Source organism: the organism of the source record quoted next, unplaced genomic scaffold (genome assembly GCF_019419815.1).
Source record: "Pyrus x bretschneideri cultivar Hongxiangsu unplaced genomic scaffold, Pyrus_bretschneideri_v1 Contig9, whole genome shotgun sequence".
In the NCBI taxonomy this organism is placed as follows: Eukaryota; Viridiplantae; Streptophyta; class Magnoliopsida; order Rosales; family Rosaceae; genus Pyrus; species Pyrus x bretschneideri.
In genome coordinates, this window is record NW_025999831.1 from 2,733,140 (window position 1) to 2,753,580 (window position 20,441).

The 20,441-nt window shown below is 36.3% G+C and overlaps 2 protein-coding genes across 2 annotated transcripts; both read left to right on the forward strand.

Moving 5' to 3' along the window:
• Positions 1-9,794: 9,794 nt before the first annotated feature.
• On the forward strand, positions 9,795-17,074 carry LOC103940390 (ubiquitin carboxyl-terminal hydrolase 8). Its single transcript, XM_009350514.3, is given in 14 exon segments — positions 9,795-10,120; positions 10,212-10,409; positions 11,298-11,439; positions 12,246-12,289; positions 12,291-12,303; positions 12,394-12,489; positions 13,065-13,427; positions 13,538-13,678; positions 13,787-13,957; positions 14,092-14,349; positions 14,679-14,827; positions 15,373-15,933; positions 16,160-16,433; positions 16,772-17,074. Coding segments are annotated over 14 exon segments (2,853 nt in total). The 3' UTR covers positions 16,889-17,074.
• A 936-nt stretch (positions 17,075-18,010) lies between these two features.
• Positions 18,011-20,034, forward strand: LOC103940383 (dihydroneopterin aldolase 1-like). The gene is made up of 3 exons (XM_009350496.3): positions 18,011-18,242; positions 19,175-19,379; positions 19,661-20,034. Exons 1-3 carry the CDS (start codon positions 18,224-18,226, stop codon positions 19,863-19,865), a joined length of 429 nt encoding a protein of 142 aa, XP_009348771.1. The 5' UTR covers positions 18,011-18,223; the 3' UTR covers positions 19,866-20,034.
• Positions 20,035-20,441: the final 407 nt, after the last annotated feature.

Sequence of the window (20,441 nt, forward strand, 5' to 3'; positions counted from 1 at the left end):
GTGTCATAAAATCTACTAGCAGTTGCTTGACTCGTAACTCTATATTATTCATGAGTACAAATAAAAAAACAAAATAAACAAATATCAAATACCAAAAAGATTATAAAATCTTAAAACTTCGGTTTGGTTAAACGAAGATAAAAAATGCACTATATTAGAGCAAAGCACCGAGTTTATTTTGGCTCGCCATTTTTTTTTTTTAAAGATTAGTCATGGACCCGAATCAGACATTGAATCTTAAATCGGCAGTGCTTTGACCTTGTTGTAGACTTTATGCGTTGATTCAATCCCTTCAGCCATTTGTTATACTCATCACCTTTCAATTATTAAACTAGCTGCAAAGCCAAGTAACTTTTCTTTTACAATGTGCTTGTATCTCTTTAAACGATTATTGACACTCTAAAAAATTAACATAGACTCATTTAATTTTAACGCTCGTTCATTGCATTGATATAAAAGGAATGCAAGATGACTATTTAAAGTTCCCTTAAATAAAAGCACCCTCCTCCTTACCCCCGAAACAGGGTGACCACTTTGGGTGGTGGTAATATATGCTTGTTTCTCTACAAGTGATTGTGCTTATGATATCATGCTTCGATAGCCAGCAATGTACAATGAGTCAACGTCTAAATTAATCCAACCCATTTTCTTTTTATTTTCTTTTTTGTGGGATATAATTAAATCCAACCATTTTTTTTTTCTTTTTCTTCTTTTGAATTGACTGTTTCTGCAAATGCTGAGTTCTAACTAATTGGCTTTGCATCTTTTTGACTCCATGTGCACCACAAACATGTCATATGTTGCACTCGATTGGATGTGCATTTTTTGCTTCATGGGTTGGATGGGGATCGAAGACCTTTGAAGCCAGACTACTCATACAGGTAGCTTAATATTTCTTTATGTGAACCAAAATAAAGGGAAACCAAAACCAACCTCAATTAGGGTTCTAGGTTCTTTCATTCAAGGATAGTTTTGGTTTTACAGCTTGGTTTTCTTGCACTTTAAAATTTTCAAATCGTTTTGCCACTTAGTACTGCAGCTTGGTAATTCTTTTTTAGTTGTAAGTGAGAGGTCTTAGGTTCGGTTCTCGCCAAAAACGAATTTCAACCGCATTATTCCTAGCACATCATAAGGCCTAACCCACTCCCATATCCACTTAGTTATATATAATATCATTTGTTCAAAAAAAAAAAATATTTCAAATCGGTTTTGCCACAAACACTACGATCTAGTGCTGTTTTACAGCACATGTAAGTAGATTCAAATTTCATAAAAAAATAAAAAATAAAAAGTTCGATATCAAATTATTGCTAACTAGTTGTGTGGTTAACCCAACTCTCCGCCCCTAATATCGTTGTGTCAGGAAATCGGATTGGTTTTGAAAGTTTAAAGATAGCCTTTGGACTTGGGATGCATCTTGTTTATTTGGTTGAAAGTTGAAGGAATCATAACCTCATGTTAGCTAGAGATGATGATTATCATGATTGATCAAGTTATTATTACCAAATATGTGGGCTCTAAAGTTAGTTACCTAACAAATTCATTGGCTCCACCACATAAGCTGGATCTCAATTCAAAATAAAATTTAGCTTCACTTGAAAGGTTTTAAATTTAGTCATATTTTCATCAAATCTGATATATATTTTTTTAATAAAATTAGGTCGTAAATTTAGCACATTGTTTTCTCTAATGTATTAGCTGTTAAAATTCGCACATATAACCATGATCATGTTTCATGCCACCGTGCCATCCCCAATAAGAAAAATTATAGTCTAAAACAGTAGTAAATTAAATATAATCATGCTTAAGAGCTAAGAATGAAAGGATTATATCTCATCATGCTTAAGAGCTAAGACTACGTATTTCACATGCATTGCGTGTGTATAATGTAACCTAATATATTTGATTCAATATGCAATTTACAATTTTAGATATAGCTACTCACGATTAAGTTTACCAAAAACAAAATGATGTTACATGATTGGTTTAAAATACAGGTACATGAACATGGAACCCTACCGTAACATGCAAGACCAATAACACGACTCCATGCACATAAAATGCTATCGTGACATGCAAGACCAATAACATGATCGCACATTTTTAAGTTTTTAACATGGTGATGCTTGATTGGCTTAAAACACTGGTCACCTTGAAGCCCCCGTTAAATATATGTCCTCTAGAAAGAAAATACACCATAAAGTAGAATTTGCTCTTTTGACATGGTTCTAATAGGTACCATTTGGTACGTGGGGCGGAACGGAACAGAGTGGGACAAGGCGTTCTGTCCCACGTTTGGTGCGCCTAAAACGGGTGGAACGAGTTGTTCCACAGGACGAGTTTTGGGTGAATTTTCGTTCTACCTCATCCCCTGGAACGACTTGTTCCACATCCGTGGAACACAAAATTATAATCTCTCCGTCTCCTTCTTCTTCTTCTTCCTTGTTTCCATCCGAGGGCATCTTTGCTCCTACTCTATTCCATTCCGTTCTGTCCCGTCCCGTCTCGTCTGCATATCAAACGATACCATAGAGATTCACTCTGTATGGTTTGACAAATAAAGTTGAAAATTCAAGTAATTTGCCGTTCTTTCACCATCTTCCAGATCTTTGAATGCTTTTATGAAGATTTTAAAGACCTCATTTGATCAGTTGTAACCACTACCAAATATTTGACTTTGTCTGTGTATTAAATTGCTTTTGCGAGTAGACGATAATTGCAAATTATCTTTACTTCAACACACGTCCAACAACTTAATGAAAGACTGCAGGCACAGAGAAATGTCCCAAAGTCCAAACCCTAGAAAGCCAGAAAGCGACATGTGGAATAAGTAGCCACAAATCGAGGAAAGGACCTTCGTGGGCCTAGAGAGAACCACCAATCACAATCACACATGAAAAAGAAGAACCCTTCAACTAATGAAAACCTGCCATATGTCAATTAAGAATGGCCCTTATTGGCCCAGAGAGTGATTGCTCGATCTTGTCACTGTAGGAGAAAGCGGCCGCGCCAATTTGGAGTTTTTAGGGGGAATTGGATCCTTTCTGGACTTAAAGGAACTGAGCACAATGATCAAATGATCCGGACCATTAAAATTTAATCCAACTTTTACAATTATTATAACTTTAGAGGGGCCCCTTGTTTATAGCCGTTGAATCAAATTTTAATGGTTCGAATCATTTGATCCTTAAGCTCAATTCATTTGAATCCGAAGGGGATCCGGTTCCTTTTTAGGGATTGCGTTGGATTTTCAGTAATTTATGTCAATAGATTGGTCATCGTAGCATTTATTTTTTAGAATTGTCATCAATCATTATTGGTATAGAGTTTGCATATCAGAGGCGATTGACATAGTCTTTGGTTGAAAAGTGACTCTTCTAGTGTTATTTCTGCTCTTCAATTGACTAATTTTGATCCTCATTGACCTCTTCATATGCAATAGTTTATTTGTTCAAACCGTATTCGAAAAATAACTTTCTACGCCTCTCACATAATCACGAAAGAAATGTTGTGCGGACAATTTTGCTAACTTTGTCTTCTCCAACTTTAATAGGGCATGTTTACCCTATGTTGGTAGCTCATGCTGCTTTGTTTTTTAACTATGTTGGCTTGTCTGGCTTCCACTTCTCAAATTAATGTGCATCTCTCTCACTTTCTTTTTTTTCCCTAACATTATGGTGTTATTCGACTTGTTTTCCAGGTTTAAACATTTTACTATGAAACCAAGTCACATTTTACTATGAAACTAAGGAGGTTATCGGAAGGTGTTAATCTAGAGTCTACTATATTAAAATCATGTAATTTATTTTAGTTCAAAACAATTGGGTTATAGAGAAGTTTTGGCACTTAGATTATGGTTTTAACTTTTTAACTTGTAACGGGCTACTCATGCTTTAGTTGTTTTACTCAGGGTTGTAATAAGTCTTTAGTTCAAGTTGAAGAACTTTGATTATTTGGAAAGGGCAACTTGCAAAAGTCTTTAGTCTTTTTCAAGCATGAACTTTGAACATGACGTTATATAAATCAAGGTGTCAAAGTTCATAGCAAAACGTAATTACACTAAAGAAAGTGATTTATGCACATCATTTTTCTTTGCACACTCTTATTTATATTGTTGATTCTCATTTTATTTGTTCGTTGCAAATACTACAAACGAGAATATTTGTATGGAAAAAAAAAAATAGCTTACGCTTATCTTTTTCCTTACACCAACTTTTTCTTTATTGACACCAACCCCTATCTTGTGGTTCATCGTTTGTGTATATTTTGGTGGTGTAAAACTTAATTAACTGATTCTTTAAATGATAAGGATAATACTTGCATTTCTCTTTAAGGGATGAGCCCTCCTTCCACCTGCAAAAAACGTATTTTGACTGTAAATATTTCATAATTGGAATTATTCAATCTCTTAATCTTCATTTGAAAATCATTTTTACAAAAACTCATTCAAATTGGAAATAATTTAGGCATCCAAATATGTTCATCATGAATATATTACTAGATCCTACACCGTTAGTTTGATACAGAACCCCACATGACCAATCGTCAAACCCTAAACACAAGGTATTGGAGCCTTTTGTTGATTGATTCTTCTTATATTAAGGTTTAAACAAATAATAATTTTTTAACGTGTTCAACACTCATATACGATTTGGTTTGACGTATATTTTGTCATCACATATTCACTTATTCTCTGTCTTTACACAGTATACTTCATTGTTCAATCAACAATTATAAATAATTAGCCAGCTAATCTGTTGCATATTCTCCCAACTTTCCCGGTCAAAAATGCTGGTAAGGCCTCAACTGGTTAACCCTGATTAAAGCTAATAATTATAAAATAATATATCACAGCAGATCCACACCATATTATATTAACCCATTTTATATAGTTCGGAATATACTTTTTGTGCCGTTGGTGTTTTTTTAAATGTTTAAATTTATGCGCCTACCTTTATGGTATTTTGAAGAATCGAATTTTGGAAATTCAAAATTAAAGAATACAAAAATTATGTTTGATGAAATCTATCTATGGTGCATTTCATGCAACAGAATGGCATGGTGAATTCTGCCAGCAAGCAGGCAGGCGGGCGAGTGGCTCTTCTAGGTGGGCAGCAGTGTACAAAACTTTAAAAAAAAATTTGCGTATCAGATTATCATAGAAAGAAGTTAAGCACAGAACCAAATGTCTTTTTCTAAAATCAAAGACTTACAACGGAACTCCAAAGTAAGGTAAAAACAAGATGTGATTTGTGGAACACCAAAACCCCACGGACGTACCACAGAAGAAAGGACAAAATTAAAGGGCAGCTTCGAAACAAAAGCAGTGATGCATACAATGCTGGACACCAATTAACACCAAATAAATAAACTGTTGGTAATCATATATTATAATATAAAATATTGTAATATATAATTTTAATAATTGAATGAAAAGTAGAGTTAATCATATTTCTTGGAAATATATGTTATTTAGGTGCATTTTCTTGTCAAATTATGGACACCTATAAATGAAAGGTTACATCTCTTTCACAATAAGTAATTGGGTGCTATATAAACTCATGAAACCATCATCATTAATATAAAAAATTAGAGGTAATTTTTACTCTTGAGAAATAGGATTTCCCTACTTTGTTTCTCTCATGCTTCGTGTGTCAAATTCTGAGTCATGTCTTCAGAGAACGGAATATATAAAGTTCATCAGAGTCCGAAGATTGAAGTGCTTTAACTTTGGATTATAGATTGTTGAATCCTGGGAGATGGACGCCTACCGAATTACAAGTATAAGAGTAGGGACAAAATTCTATCTTTAGGACATTGCATTTATGCAAGCCTCAATCTCTAAATGTGTCAGTTTTTCTAACTTTATCTCTAGTTGTTTATATTAATCTTGTATACTATTGATGTTATTTTCTTTATGATTGTTATCCTTAGGATTCTTGTGTTATTTTTATATTTTCTAATATTGCTCCAACAATCTAAAGGTAGAATTTTGCCCCTGCTCTTGTGCTTGTAAAAACATCACCCTGGCATATCAAGCCCAGATATGGCTTCGTCAAATCATATGCAATGTTTTGCATCTTCCCTATCAAGACACGATTTGTCTGGGCGTGAAGCCATTCCATCTTCCATTTTAAATAATGGGATTCTATGCATCAATTCAGATTCATTCCTTTTTGAAAAAATAAAAGGAACTAATCATTTCATGAACTGGTATATCACTATAACCATTCTACATTTGCAGATAAACCAATTTTTTTAATAAGCCATTTCACTCGGCCCTAACCGTCACCTCTTTTGTAATAGAAGAATCAACGCCAAACATGGTTTTTGAATGGTATTTCATAAGCGCTATTGCACTGCAGTCATCGAAGTCAAATGATATGCTTCATATTGATATGTAAAGCATTTACTTATATGTGTACCGTCAACAATGACCATACAAATGCATCTATACCAAACAATTGGTTTGTATTAAGCATTAAATAACCCAGATTACATGAAAATCTTTAAAATAAAATCATGCAAAGAATATTATATATATCGTGTCTATATCATGTATATCGCATACAAGATTATAGAACCAAACATGCAATTGTTTTGCAATAATATCTTCCAATTATCATCAATAATTCCCACAACTCACTATATATACAACCAACTAACTCATCATCTAGCCCAATGATCAAATTAAATCTTTCTATGTAAATTGGAAAGATTCATGTCTCAGTTTCATCATTAGATGCAGTGATCCTTCCTTCTTGAAGAGGGCTAGGGTTTACATCAAATACAACGTATTCTATTCCCAATATTTAGCCACTGCTTTATGAGATTTGTCATATTTTTTAAAAAGTAATTTGAAAAACTTGATGAATATTGTTTAAGTTTTGCCGATGGAATACTGAGAAAATGACCATTTATTATCCAAGCAATTAACATTAAATGAATAAACCTTAAAAAGAAATTTGAAAAACTTGATGAATATTGTTTTAAGTTTTGCCGATGGAATACTGAGAAAATGGCCATGTATAATCCAAGTAAATAATTCGAGAAACACAGTTTGCAGGAGTCTATATCACGCACTACCTTCCTCTGTAAAACTTTAGAAAACTAATAGGGTTCAACATTCAACTGATGCGAAAATATTGGGAGTATATGACAATTTTGATGATGGAAAACTGAGAAATGGCCAATAAGCAACCCTCAACAGGATGATGAAAAATTGGTGTATCATTTGAGGAGAATGGACCATGGTTCACATGAGTATCCTATATATGAGAGATTCTATCATGCAACTAAGATTTAGTGTTAGCAACGTTATCATTCTATAAATGTTAGTCATGTGCAAAAGAAGTACACTATATATCCACTTCATAGACAATTGACACGTAATAAATTGATGACATGAAAAAATCTTTCCCTTTATACAGTCTCATATATAGCGAGTTGCACTCATATATAGGATATAGCACAATTTCTTTTTTATATAAACACTATTAAAGAGAGGTAATTTGAACTTGGAATCGAATAGAAGAGTAACAACAACACCAACAACAAAACCTTATTCTACTAAGTAAGATCGGCTATATGAATTCTATAACACCACTGCGCTCGGTTTTGTGTAAAGTCTTTCGTTAGCTCCAAATACTCCATGTGTCGTAATCCCACCCAAAACATCGAATACAAGAGTAAATAATAATAATAGTTATAAAAAAACATGCGGTGAGTAGTATTTTGACCTTCAAATAGTAAGCCATGAACAATGATTATAGTCCATTAGTGGTGGGTGGGTAGCCTCGAGAGTTTTGAGGGCCATGCATTCCACTTAGGTTCCACTCCTCGCGTGGATGCAGATAACATATATTTGTGAAGGAATCCCAGGAGGAGTAATGGTGCCTGGCAATGGACGACGTAGTGTTGCTATCTATTTCTTTGCCCTTTTACTATTACACATATGGATGGTCACGGACAAGCCAAAAAGCACGTATGTATTGTTAGATTCTTGAATGGACAAGACAAAGGATTATGGCGATGCCAAGCCTTTTGAGAAAAAAACTTGCCTATCTCGGAGTGTATATATTCTGCTTTCTTCTCCATCAACACCCATGATTGTGTACGAACGTTATAGGAATCCATGAATGTGCATCTTAGCATGCAAGTTGTTTTGCAAGATTTTTCCTCCTAACTCCTATATATATTTGTAGGAATTTGCTTAGTTGAAATCTGACTTTGGTCAAGAAAATAAAATATCAAGGATCCCTGAAAATTTAACCAAAGGTGGTAAATTGGCCCAATTGTAATGATAAATGTGGTAAACTACTACCTAGAGAGGAGAAAATTTTATACTATGGGTTTTGGTAGTGGTTCAGTTAGTTTCTGGGCTATCCCCAACGGTCCAACCACTATCAAATCAAATGGGCTGGGCTCAAAGGTTGAAGCACCTCTAAGAAACCAACTTCTTTTATCTTATGGGCTTTTGAAATCCAATCACTACCAAATCAAATTACAAAGTTTACATATATGTTAAAGGAGTGAGAGTTTTCTTGTCAAAGATCCTTGATATGATTGGGATCATAATTTTCAATTTATTTGATACATTTGTATGACGGAAAAGATTGAACTCGCTCCGAAAGTTTACGAGTTAGCAAGAGGTTATTTGAGCAAGATAGTGGAATTTTAGAAGAAATTGGTGTGACCCATTCTATTGGAAGTAGAACGGGATGAAAATGGGTAATACTTAGCTTCTTACATATGAATAGTCATTTCATCATTTCATTACACAACCTCAAGATCAAAATCGTTTATTATATTTATTAGTATTCAAATATCAAGTGTAGGTAAATTTATTTAGTTTGAAAACAATTAGTCATCTTTGTGTGTCTAACAAAAATATGACTACAATGATATAATAAATAACTTTCTCACAATGAATCAGTAACTCTATGATTTTTATGTGTGACTAAGCATCTTTAAATTGATTTTTTTTTTTAAATATGATCTTTAAATAATTTAAAAAGAAAAAACATTTTCAATTATATTGTGTATGTGATATAAAAGAATTAGAGTAAACTGTCAATTTCCTCCTATATTTTCACCTAATTTTCGAGTCTCACAGATTTGCACATGTCAATATTTTATAAATATAGGGTTTTCAATTATCTTAAAGAACAAAGCGACCAAATTACCTTCACATGTTGTGCACATGTTTTCATTTAACAGAAATTTGGATGAAATAAATAAAAAACTAACAGTAGTTTTAGTCCTTAATTTTCTAATTCAAAAGTTTAAAGATAAAAAAAAAATTAAGTGAAAGTTTAAAGAGAGAGATCGGCAATTTATCCTAAAAAAATAATCTTAGATAGCAAAACAAGATTTATCCATAAAAAATCTCCATCGGTCCATCTTTGCTTCGAATTGAGTTGCAATTTTCTCTAAATATTTGTGTTCAGAGCTGTCAGATGTAGAAATTCATATGGTTGGATTAATAACTTCATTAGCACATCCCGATGTCACACCGTACAAAAAAAAATCCTTAAACGATCGGATCTCTCTCTTTGAACTTGTCGGATCGGATTCGTCCGGACGGAGAATCTCAACTTTAATGCTCTATTACAAAATGTCCTTTCTCGGCCACGCTCACATTCAGCGCGTTCAAGACACCCACATGCACCCATGTGGGGTCCACACAGTCGTACAGTCCTCCAAAATTATTAAATATATTTTTTAAAAGTAAATCAGTTTTGTGTGGCGAAGAGTAAATAAGAAAGAATGGAGGGTGTGACTCACTCTGTATTATGACCCGACGACTCTACGAGAAGCTCCGTCTCTCTCTCTTCCCCTACAAGCCGCCCCTCCGCTTTCTCTCTCTCTCTTCCACGCTCCACCTTTGCAAGTCCCTCGCACGCGCCGTCGCCGCCAAAACCCTAGCGCTCTTCTCCCCGAACTCCGAAGTTCACCACGCCATGGACGGTTCCTTCGGCGACGACGCCTTCTGGGACCTCGACTTCCGCCCCCATTTCCGCTCCCAGCGCCCCCGCCTCCACGACGACTACGATGACAACGGCGACAACGACGGCGTTCTGGGCAATGCGGTTGATAAGGTCTACCTCGTTCCCTACAGGTGCGCTTTGGAGCGACTACTCCCGCTGAAATTCTCACTCTTTTGGGGATTTTTCCGATTGGGTTTGAATGTCGTTTTGGTTTGATTTCAGGTGGTGGAAGGAGGCTCGGACGGAGGAGGATCGCAATGGAGGGGTCCTGTACACTGCTACGAGGGAGGAGGACGACGACGTCGACGCCGCCGCTGAAATTGTACTGAATTTGAAGAAGAACGACGTCGTTGAAGAGGGGTTTTCGGGGCGCGAGTACGCCTTGGTCCCTGAATCAACGTGGTGTCGCGCTCTCATACGGTGAGGACAACTTTTCGGCTCTGATTTCGCAGTGTTTCTCACTCAAGATGCTCTGAATTTGGTTCTTTAAAGTTGTATTGATAGGGGCAGGAGTAGGCTAGTTCTGGTGTTTGAATCCCTCGAAAGGAAAGATAGTGTGTCATTTCTCTCTTGGTGTAAGGTGATAACTACGACTCTATTGTTCTGAGGGAATTGCTGGATAACCTTTTTAGAAACTGGTAAATAAGCCTTAGTTCAATTATTACAGTTGCGTACACAAATCTTTGACCGCCCATTTAGTAAATCATCGACCTTGGATAGCACATCTCCCCAATTACCAACTTTTTTTTTTTTTTTTTTTTGGTGGAAAGAAAAGGAGTAGGTCCGAGGAGATGTGCTATGACGGCAGTGTAAAACCTCATTTACATCCCATTTACATTTCCACTGGGAGATGTATTAAATTTGGCCTCGCCTCTTCTTGAACTCATACGACTACTGCTTTCATTTCTCTCCTGAGGTGTATAAAAGGATGTTAATTTATATATATTACATCCATGGGTCAAGATGGGTATTTTACATTCTCTTAATTTACCCATTGGAACTGGAGATGCTCTGAGAATGTGGATAGGGTTGAGTTTTAGGCTCGTGCGGGAGGAAATAGAAAAATGCTTTTAATATGTTGTCAGGGATTTCTTTCTTTCTTCTCCGCCTCCTCCTGAAGTATTTTAGTATATATTTATTATTATGTCTACATGATTTAACAGTGATTTACGCGATCGGTGCTTTTCTTTCTCTCTTTCTCATCCACAACCTCCTGGCTGCCATTTGTCTGCCACTATCTTTCTATTCTTTTCTAGGCAGTGTATTGCCTAAATAGTATTGGCATTGATTTGTCCACTCTTCTTGTAGGCATAATGCTTTCAACGCAGCAAAGAAGGATAACGTGAGCTTTTTTGGTGCAGAAAACTTGTGGAAGGATATTTTTTCTCTACAAATTAGGCTATTTGTTTCCTGGGAAACAAATTCATTATTCGTAAAGATCATCCAAAAGGTTAGTGACTCCTCTTGTTATAGTCCTGTATTAGGTGAATTCCGAGAACTTTGTTACAGTCCTGTATTAGATGAATTCCAAAAACTTTGTTATAGAAGTTAGATGCTCTTGTTCTTTGGGAAGGAAATTGTTTGAGAATCATGCTCTACATTATAATTAGCATAATCTAAAGTGTGGAAATTTATTTTTGTCGTTATCTTTTTTCTTTTCTTTGTGATATGTATTTGCGGGTTCAACATTGTAGGCTTTCAAAGTTGTTGAATCATGCATGCATTCTTCCTAATTTAAATTGACGTAGCAATTGACTAATTCTGTGTTGTGAACTGGAGTTCTGTGAAACTATAGAATGATATGGTTATTGAACAAGATGCTAAGAAGACGAGTGAAAGAGCGAGATCAAGAAGGGGAGTGTGTGTTTTAGATAGCCCAGGAGTATAGTCTGAATAAGCGATGAACTATTTCTCATCAGTTTATCAGATATTGTATTGGGATTGTTCTGCAATGTTTCAAGGAAATTTTGGTGAATATTTATTTGTCCGGACGGCTTGAGTCATATGAAGGAAGGTTGTATGAGCGAGGAGTCAGGCTAAGAAATGCATAAAGAATCAGAATATGAAAGCATACTGTTTATGGATTATATTGCTTCTTGTAGTTTGACATTAAGTGGAAGATTTAGCTTTTACGAAAAAATTTCTTGGGATTCTACTGAAATGTGGGGTGTGTAACTCGCATTTTCTTTTCTTAAACCTCGTGTATGTTTGTGACATGCATATGATTCTTAATTTTGTACTTGGGTACATTCTCAGGATAATGCAATAGTCTCGTACAAGAGGGCCTGTAATATTTTCAGTAGAGTATGTTCCGGTGAGTTACCTAACAAGTGACACTTGGTCATTTACAACTGCTCTGATAATTAAGTGTTGATATTCACTCATTCAAGAATTGATTGGACAGTTGCTTATTTGGGACTTCTCTGGGCAGACAACCCAATTTTTCGTGAATGACAGAGTTGATTTGCTTAGCAATATTTCTGAACAGCTGAACAAAGAGGTGAGTGATTAAATGTATGCAACATTTATCAATATATTGATTTCTTTCTCCCTTGTATTTTTTGGGTGAGAATCTGATTGGTCTTTTTGGATTTGGAAACAAGGGTTAGTTTCTCATTAGCATCATTTAATTTGGGTACTCATATTTGCACCTTGACGAATGTCAACACGACCAAGGTTTAAAAAATTCCCTTTCTTTCCATTTCCCCCCAAGCTATTTCTATGTTTTAAATATGAGAGTTCTTTTAAAAAGCACTGTTGTGGCTGCCATGGCCCATTTTTGGTGAGGGAGGGAAGAAGAGGGGGGGGGGGGGGTAGGTATGACAATGATGCCCTTTGGCTGCATTGATTCTTTGTTAATGTGGAGTAGATTACATCAAGTCTTGGTGTTTTGTTTCTGTTTTTTTTTTGAAAAAAGATTACATGATGCATTCTTCTCAAGGATCCAAATTACAAATATCTAGTAAACTTAATTTTCAATGCTCAGTGTTGCTATATATGATTATGTATGGCTTTCATGCAGATTAAGTTCTACAGTTTACTTATCCTGCCTTTCTTTTCATATTGTCTTTTCAGATTCTCCTTGAATTGCGACTCCATGGATTTTCAGATTATATGAAAGGTACAGATTGGAGGAGCGATGAACTGGCTGATAAAGAGTCAAGTTTGGATGGTTCTACTTCTACTTCTGGTGGCTCTATTAAGATGAATGGAACAACTGACTGTGTGAATCCTTATTTAACTCCAACTAACTCCTTGCAAAGTGGTATAATCTATAGAGGAGTATGTTCCTTAGGCCTTACTGGACTAGAGAATCTTGGGAATACTTGTTTTATGAACAGTGCCATCCAATGCTTGGTGCATACTCCGAAGCTGGTTGATTACTTTCTAGGAGATTACCGGAAGGACATAAATTATGCAAATCCACTAGGATTGAAAGTATGTGTTTGGAACATTCCTTTAGTTCTCATTTTAAATGTCTGCCTCTCTGTGGCACATTTAACTTACTTTGGCTATTGCCTCTCCCTTTTGCTATACTTATTTACCAGGGAGAGCTTGCTTTAGCATTTGGAGAGTTATTGAGGAGGTTATGGGCTCCGGGTGCAAGGCCAGTGGCTCCAACAATGTTCAAGTTAAAACTTGCTAATTTTGCTCCCCAATTCAGTGGCTATAATCAGCATGATTCCCAGGTTAGTTCTTTTTATGTTTATTCTCTTTTTTATCTTTGTGGGAATGTTTAATTATGTTGTGCATGAAATAGGTTTATTAATTGTAATTTGTTGAAGTGCCTGTTGTAGGAACTTCTTGCTTTTTTGTTGGATGGTCTCCATGAAGATCTAAATCGTGTAAAATGCAAGCCATATATTGAAGCTAAGGATGTAGAGGGTCGTCCTGATGATGAAGTAGCAGAAGAATATTGGCAAAATCACCTTGCTCGGAATGACTCAATCATTGTTGATGTGTGCCAAGTAAGCATTCTGGTTAAATGCATTTGTAATTTGATGATTTAAATTTTACCTATACCTTCTTTAAGTAAGTTTGTCGGGATTAACTTCATTCAATTTTCAATATGTTGCTATATATATTCGCTTTCCAACTGTAGGGTCAGTACCGGTCAAAATTGGTTTGCCCTGCTTGCAACAAGGTGTCTGTAATGTTTGACCCATTTATGTACCTTTCAATACCGTTACCTTCAACATCAATGCGTACTATGACTTTGACGGTCCTAAGCACAGACGGGACTGCGATGCCATCTACACTTACTGTGACGGTTCCCCAGGGTGGGAGGTTGATGGATCTTACTAATGCCTTAAGCACTGCATGTTGCTTAAGAGATGATGAAACTCTGTTGGTAGCTGAGGTATATTTCTAGAGCTAAATTTGGGGGTATGAAAACTTTGTTGCATGTCATTGGGGCAGGGGTAGTGGTGGGGATGGGGATGGGGTTTTCCATATGGATGGGTGACGTGCATACTAGCTATGGTCATGGGGCAGTTGTGTTGTTGTGTAGACTCTTGATTCTCTAGCACCATTTATTGGCTGACTATCAGGTGGCCTCTTTATGCCTTTTGCATTCTCCGTGGTAAATTCATGCCCATGATTTTTTTTTTATTTTTTATAGTATTTGTAATCTTGTCAAGAATCTTCAGTGAAAGATTAACAACTTGGCCTTTGTTTATAACTTTGTAGATATACAAGAGTCGTATTTTTCGTCTACTAGAAGATCCATTTGATTTATTAGTCTTGATCAGAGATGGTGACCTGTTGGTTGCTTATCGGTTGCCAAAGGATTGTGAGTCGTCCCTTTTGGTTACTTTTATTCATCAGCAGATGGATGTGTAAGTTGTCTCTTAAATATGTCACTGCTGCTCTATCAATTGCTTTACTCAAATTACTTCATAAAAAACTGAAAGTGATACTGCTTCTGATTTTCTGCTATATTTGTATGTCAAACACACTAGCTTAGTGAACTCAATAAGCAACCTAAAGAGTTTTTATGTGATTGAAACATAACTCATGGCTTTTTACAAAATGTTTGATATAATAATCTCGTTTACAGGTATAATGAAGGTGCATTGTTTATCTAGTACAAATTTGGATATGACAGGACACTTTATGCTAATATGCAAAAATGGCGGTTAGTTCTTATAGTTAAACTAGAAATTGCGTTGAAAACATACTCTTTGAGAAATTTTCCCCATAAAACATTTTTTGCTAGTGTATGTTACATTTCATGTAATGCAGATGTTAAGTAATGCAATTAGTTGACTTATTGGAAAAAAAGAGCATGTAATTGATGTCGTGATTTGACATCTGTTTTATATTCATTTAAGTTTGAATTCATGGCATAAAAGAATGTCTTATAGGGTGGTACTGGGTTCAGGGGCTACAGTAATGGAGACATGAGCTTAGTCCCACAGGCGTTTGGTGTTCCCCTCTTAGCAAGGTTGCCTGATGTTTGCAATGGATCTGATATTCGTAACGAGTTCCTGAAAGTACTAAATCCATACTTGATGCCAACTGGAGATGCATTAGATATTTTTGATGATGATACTGGAAATTATGCTACTGAAGATTCTAACAAGGAGGATGCTACTACTCCTACGATTATGGATAATGATGCTTACTCGGACAGGGAATCAGGGAATGAAGCACATTTGGATAATGACTTCCAGTTTTACTTAACAGATACAAAGGCAGCTATAGAAGACACCTTGATAGAGACGAATGAGCCAATAGTGCTCTCAAAGTTGCCTAAGAGGTTGAGTGTTCTTGTTTTATGGTCCGATAAAATGACTAAAAAGTACGATACATGCCTTCTAAGCAATTTGCCGGAAATTTTCAAGCCCCAATTTTTTGTGAGGAGGCCTCAAGAATCTGTTTCTCTGGACAAATGCCTGGAAGCCTTTATGAAGGAAGAACCTTTAGGACCAGAAGATATGTGGTTAGTATATGCTTTTTATTCAAAATTACGTGAACAAAAATGTTTTGCATCTTGTTGCCTCTTGTTTCTTGGAATAATCTGGCTAGTGAGAGAATGCAATTTTGTTAATTACTTATGTCATCTACACAGTTGGACTTTCCTGTTTTTTACAATTTATTAAATAATAATGGAGTCAAGTCATATTCCTGTATTAAGTACAGATTTTGCAATGATCTGTTATTTACAGGTACTGCCCAACCTGCAAGACGCCTCAGCAAGCTAGCAAAAAGTTAGATCTTTGGAGGTTGCCTGAGATTTTGGTTATTCATCTGAAAAGATTCTCGTACAGCCATTATTTTAAGAACAAGCTAGAAACATTTGTTGATTTTCCAATTCATGATCTTGATTTTTCACACTACATTTCCCACCAAAGAAGCCAGTTATCCAGCCGATACACGTTGTATGCGATTAGTAATCACTATGGTGGCTTGGGCGGTGGTCACTATACTGCATTTGCTCAAGTAAGTGTTGTTTCGTTTATTGTTGGAAATTCCTTGTGTTTTTTGTCTAAGTATCTCAATTGAAACATTTTATTCATCTATTTCCAAGGTTTTGTCAGTTTAATGCTTTCTTAAAACATATTTATAATTAGGCATGCGTGAGCTAAAAAATGGGTAAATGAAAAAGAACGAACTGCAACTTTTGAGGTTCTGTTAGTCAGACACTGGCTGGTAATTGTTGTGTTCTCAGACATGGTTAACAGGATTGTGGATTTCTTTCTGCAAGCAAATTTGCGTTTCTTTTGAACATGGACCTTTTGAATGACATGGGTTATAAAACAATAACTTTTCCCGTGCAGCTCGGTGACGGTTCGTGGTATGAGTTTGATGATGACAGGGTTTGTCCTGTTATGGAAGAGACGATCAAGACATCAGCTGCATATGTTCTTTTCTACAGAAGAACACCAAATGTATAATCACCTAGACAGATGTATAGTTAACAATTGGGAAGCAGGTTCCGGGAGGAGGGACGACGGGCGTAGATATCGGAGAGGGATATTCATAGAGAAATGGAGCAGATGATTCATGTTGTACAGCTTTTAATTCACCTTGTATATATACCTGACCCAGAAAAATGCTGAAATACCATCAATTGGTCAACATTTTTGTCTTCTCATCTTTTGCGTTATTTATGGCACATTTTAGCATTTGTAATTTACTCCAGTTTACTTGCAGGCTTGCAGCTGGTTAATTTGATCTTAAAATTAAGATCTTGAAGAAGGATGAGCGTTTTTTGGCCGCGGTTATGAAATAATATAGTTAGGGCCAATTATCAGATCAGATTTGCGTTTGTGCTACAATTTGATGTGATGGTTACTAATTTACTTATTTATAACATGAGTATTTATTTATTTATATAATTGTATCGATTATAGTCTACTTATGATATATCAATCTTGTCATATCACATATTACAATTATCAATTTTTATAAGATGGGGACTAATTTTCTGAAATTGGTAATACCATTTCAATTAGCAACAATTTGGTCCCTATCTTCCTGTAGTCCCAAAAACACCCTTTTATGTTACGGTGCTATATCTAGGAGGATGTTGAGAGGATGGCGTGGCAATAAAATCATTGTGGTGTTATTGTGTCAATGAAAGAATGACGTATAAATTTTGGTTCAAGTGTTCTTATTAACATTAAGATGAGATGTCACGTAACGGTATACGCGTGCTATATAAGTTGTTTTCTTACCTAATAGGGTGTTGTATTCTAATCATTATAATTTGACATGTGTAATCAGCATGACGATCAGATATAACCTGTACGAATATATAAATTAGGAGACCATAATTAATAGTTGAGATGGTGATACATGTAAGTATTGTACTCAAAATAAATGACGAAAGCACTGGGAAAACGCCACGTCATGTGGTAACGGTTTATTTGATGGTCTAATGGACTTGATGGGTTAATTTTATCTATATATATATATAGATGGACTGGTGGATCATAGACCATAGTTACGATGTATGTATGTATGTGTGTGTGTGTGTGTGTGTGTAGATAGATAGATAGATGGACTGGTAGGTCATAGACCATAGTTACGGTGTATGTAACATAGGTGTAGCCTGTAGGTATAGCGCGCTATCTAGTATCCATCTGTGAGTTGTATGTACGGTGTTTCAGACTCCCTTGAACTGGGTTCTGCTCGCATACACACGTCTGACCAAACGCAGTTTCTCCCGCAACGCACACCCTTGAAGAAACATTCCGAAAAGCTGCCAAATACAAAATTTGTAACTAATGGCTGCGCCAATTTCTGGTAAACTCAACTTTTCTCTCTCTTTTCTGCTTACTTTTTCTTGATAAGTAGGATAAATCCAGAAGCTTTTTTTGTATTTTTGATGTGGAAAAAGGTCTAAAATTGAGAAATGGGTAATGGGTTCTTGAACATTTGTGGTTATGAGCATGTGAGCATTACTGGGTTCCTCCTGGATTTACAGATACGGAAGAGGAAGATGGAGAAAACAACGACTGTATAGGCCTCGTTCGGTGCCGAGGATTAGATTGGATTGGATAACTCAGTAGATTGTATGTATGTTGAATGAAGAAATGGATGCCAACTTCCAAATTTTGCACTGGCTGAAAGGTGGAAGATGGACTAGTCAGGAAGGAAACTTATCCCTCGGAGTCCTTTTTTGTGGGGATTTGAAGGATAAGTCCCTTCACGACTAATTCATATTCCGTCTTCAACTCGGACAAAATTTGAAGAGTCAGCCTACATTTCTTCATTCAACATTCATTGAAGCTACTTAGTTATCCGAACTAATCCAATTCAATCCTAGACTCCAATCGAGCCCACCACAAAGTTTAATGAACATGGAAAATTTCTTAACAACCATAGAAACTTATATTAGGAGTTGGGGGATAGTTTACAAGGAAAGTTGTGGGTTTTCCTGTTGACAGTCTATTTGCATACCTCGACTTAGCAAAGTTGACTAGAGTAGTGACATCCTCTTTCTGCACCCAAGTTCAAATCCCTTCCCCGTAGTATAAATTAGATTAATTAGAATAGCGCTCAACTAAAAAAAAGAAGTAATGACAGTCAATTTGTATAGATTCTTGTTATCTTCAGTAATAATTTTATTAAGTTTTGTATATGGTCTAAGTGAACATGAACATGTTTTATGGATTCTTTATTGGTTCGTGTTATTGGGCAGCCATTTATGGCTAATAATGGTTGATTTTCATTAGGAACAATACAGGAAGATGCTGCAGTAAGAGGGGGAGATAAGCTCATATTGAGGGGTTTGAAGTTCCATGGTTTCCATGGGGTGAAGCCGGAGGAAAGGAAGTTGGGTCAGAAGTTTGTAATAGATGTTGATGCTTGGATGGATCTCCGGGAGGCTGGTAAATCTGATCGTTTGTCAGATACCATTAGTTACACCGAAATCTATCGGTCAGTAATAGCATAGCACCACCTTTTCATTTTCCATTACCTTGAATACTGACATATATATAATGTCCTCGTTAAGTGCTGCAGTTCTAGCATTTTCGTATTGCGGTCAAATGGTCACTTCAGTTTGCAATGGCCTTGAAAAGTTATCTCCGATATCAGTCTACCCTGATATCTGTCTGTTTCTTTGGTCTTATAAATATGATATGATTATCGTCTTATATCTAAGATTTTATCATATTAATACGAGATCACTTTTGATTTATTGAAATTGTACACTGCAGCATCGTGAAGGAAGTCGTAGAAGGGCCACCTCATAATCTTCTGGAGTCTGTGGCTCAACAAATTGCATCTACCACTCTGAAAAATTATCCCCAGATATCTGCTGTCTCTGTGAAAGTTGGGAAGCCGCATGTTGCTGTTCATGGTTCTCTTGACTACTTGGGGGTTGAGATTTTCAGATACAGAAGTATTGATGCGCCAAAGTGATATTTTACTAAGTCACTCATACATAGGCAATTATGTCTCTTGTGACTTCCAGACAGTTTTTCGGTGTTGGATCTTTTCTTTCTTTCTGAATTTAATTTGGCGGGGATCCTTGTTATGTAGCGTGAACCAGTGCTTTCACTTGTTAATGGCAATGCAATTTTTCTTGTGATTCCCCTGAGATTAAAACTGAACTCTACCCTCTATTGATAACAGCCTATAAATGCCCATCTTTGGCACCAATGCTTCTTGCATGCAACAATAGTCGACCCGTGGGATTAAAACTAAACCTACCCCTACAAATGCCCTATCCCCGTCACTTATGGTTCGTACGGCAAATCATGGCTGACACGTGGGATTAAAACTAAACCCTACCCCTTTATAGATGCCCTACCCCTGACAATTGGTTCGTATGGGCAACAATGGTTGACTCGTGAGATTCAGGCTAAACCCTATCCCATATTGATAACGGCTTATATATGCTCCCCCCCCCTTGAGCACCAATGCTTCGTCCGAGCAACAATGGTTGATCTGTGCGCCCGGGCCTGCCACGTTTTGCGTGCCAATTCCTTTTGTTCA

Excerpts from the sequence above, each read along its gene's own strand:
- LOC103940383 (XM_009350496.3), top strand. Across the intron at positions 19,380-19,660 it reads AGTTACACCGAAATCTATCG|CATCGTGAAGGAAGTCGTAG; the intron begins GTCAGTAATAGC and ends TGTACACTGCAG.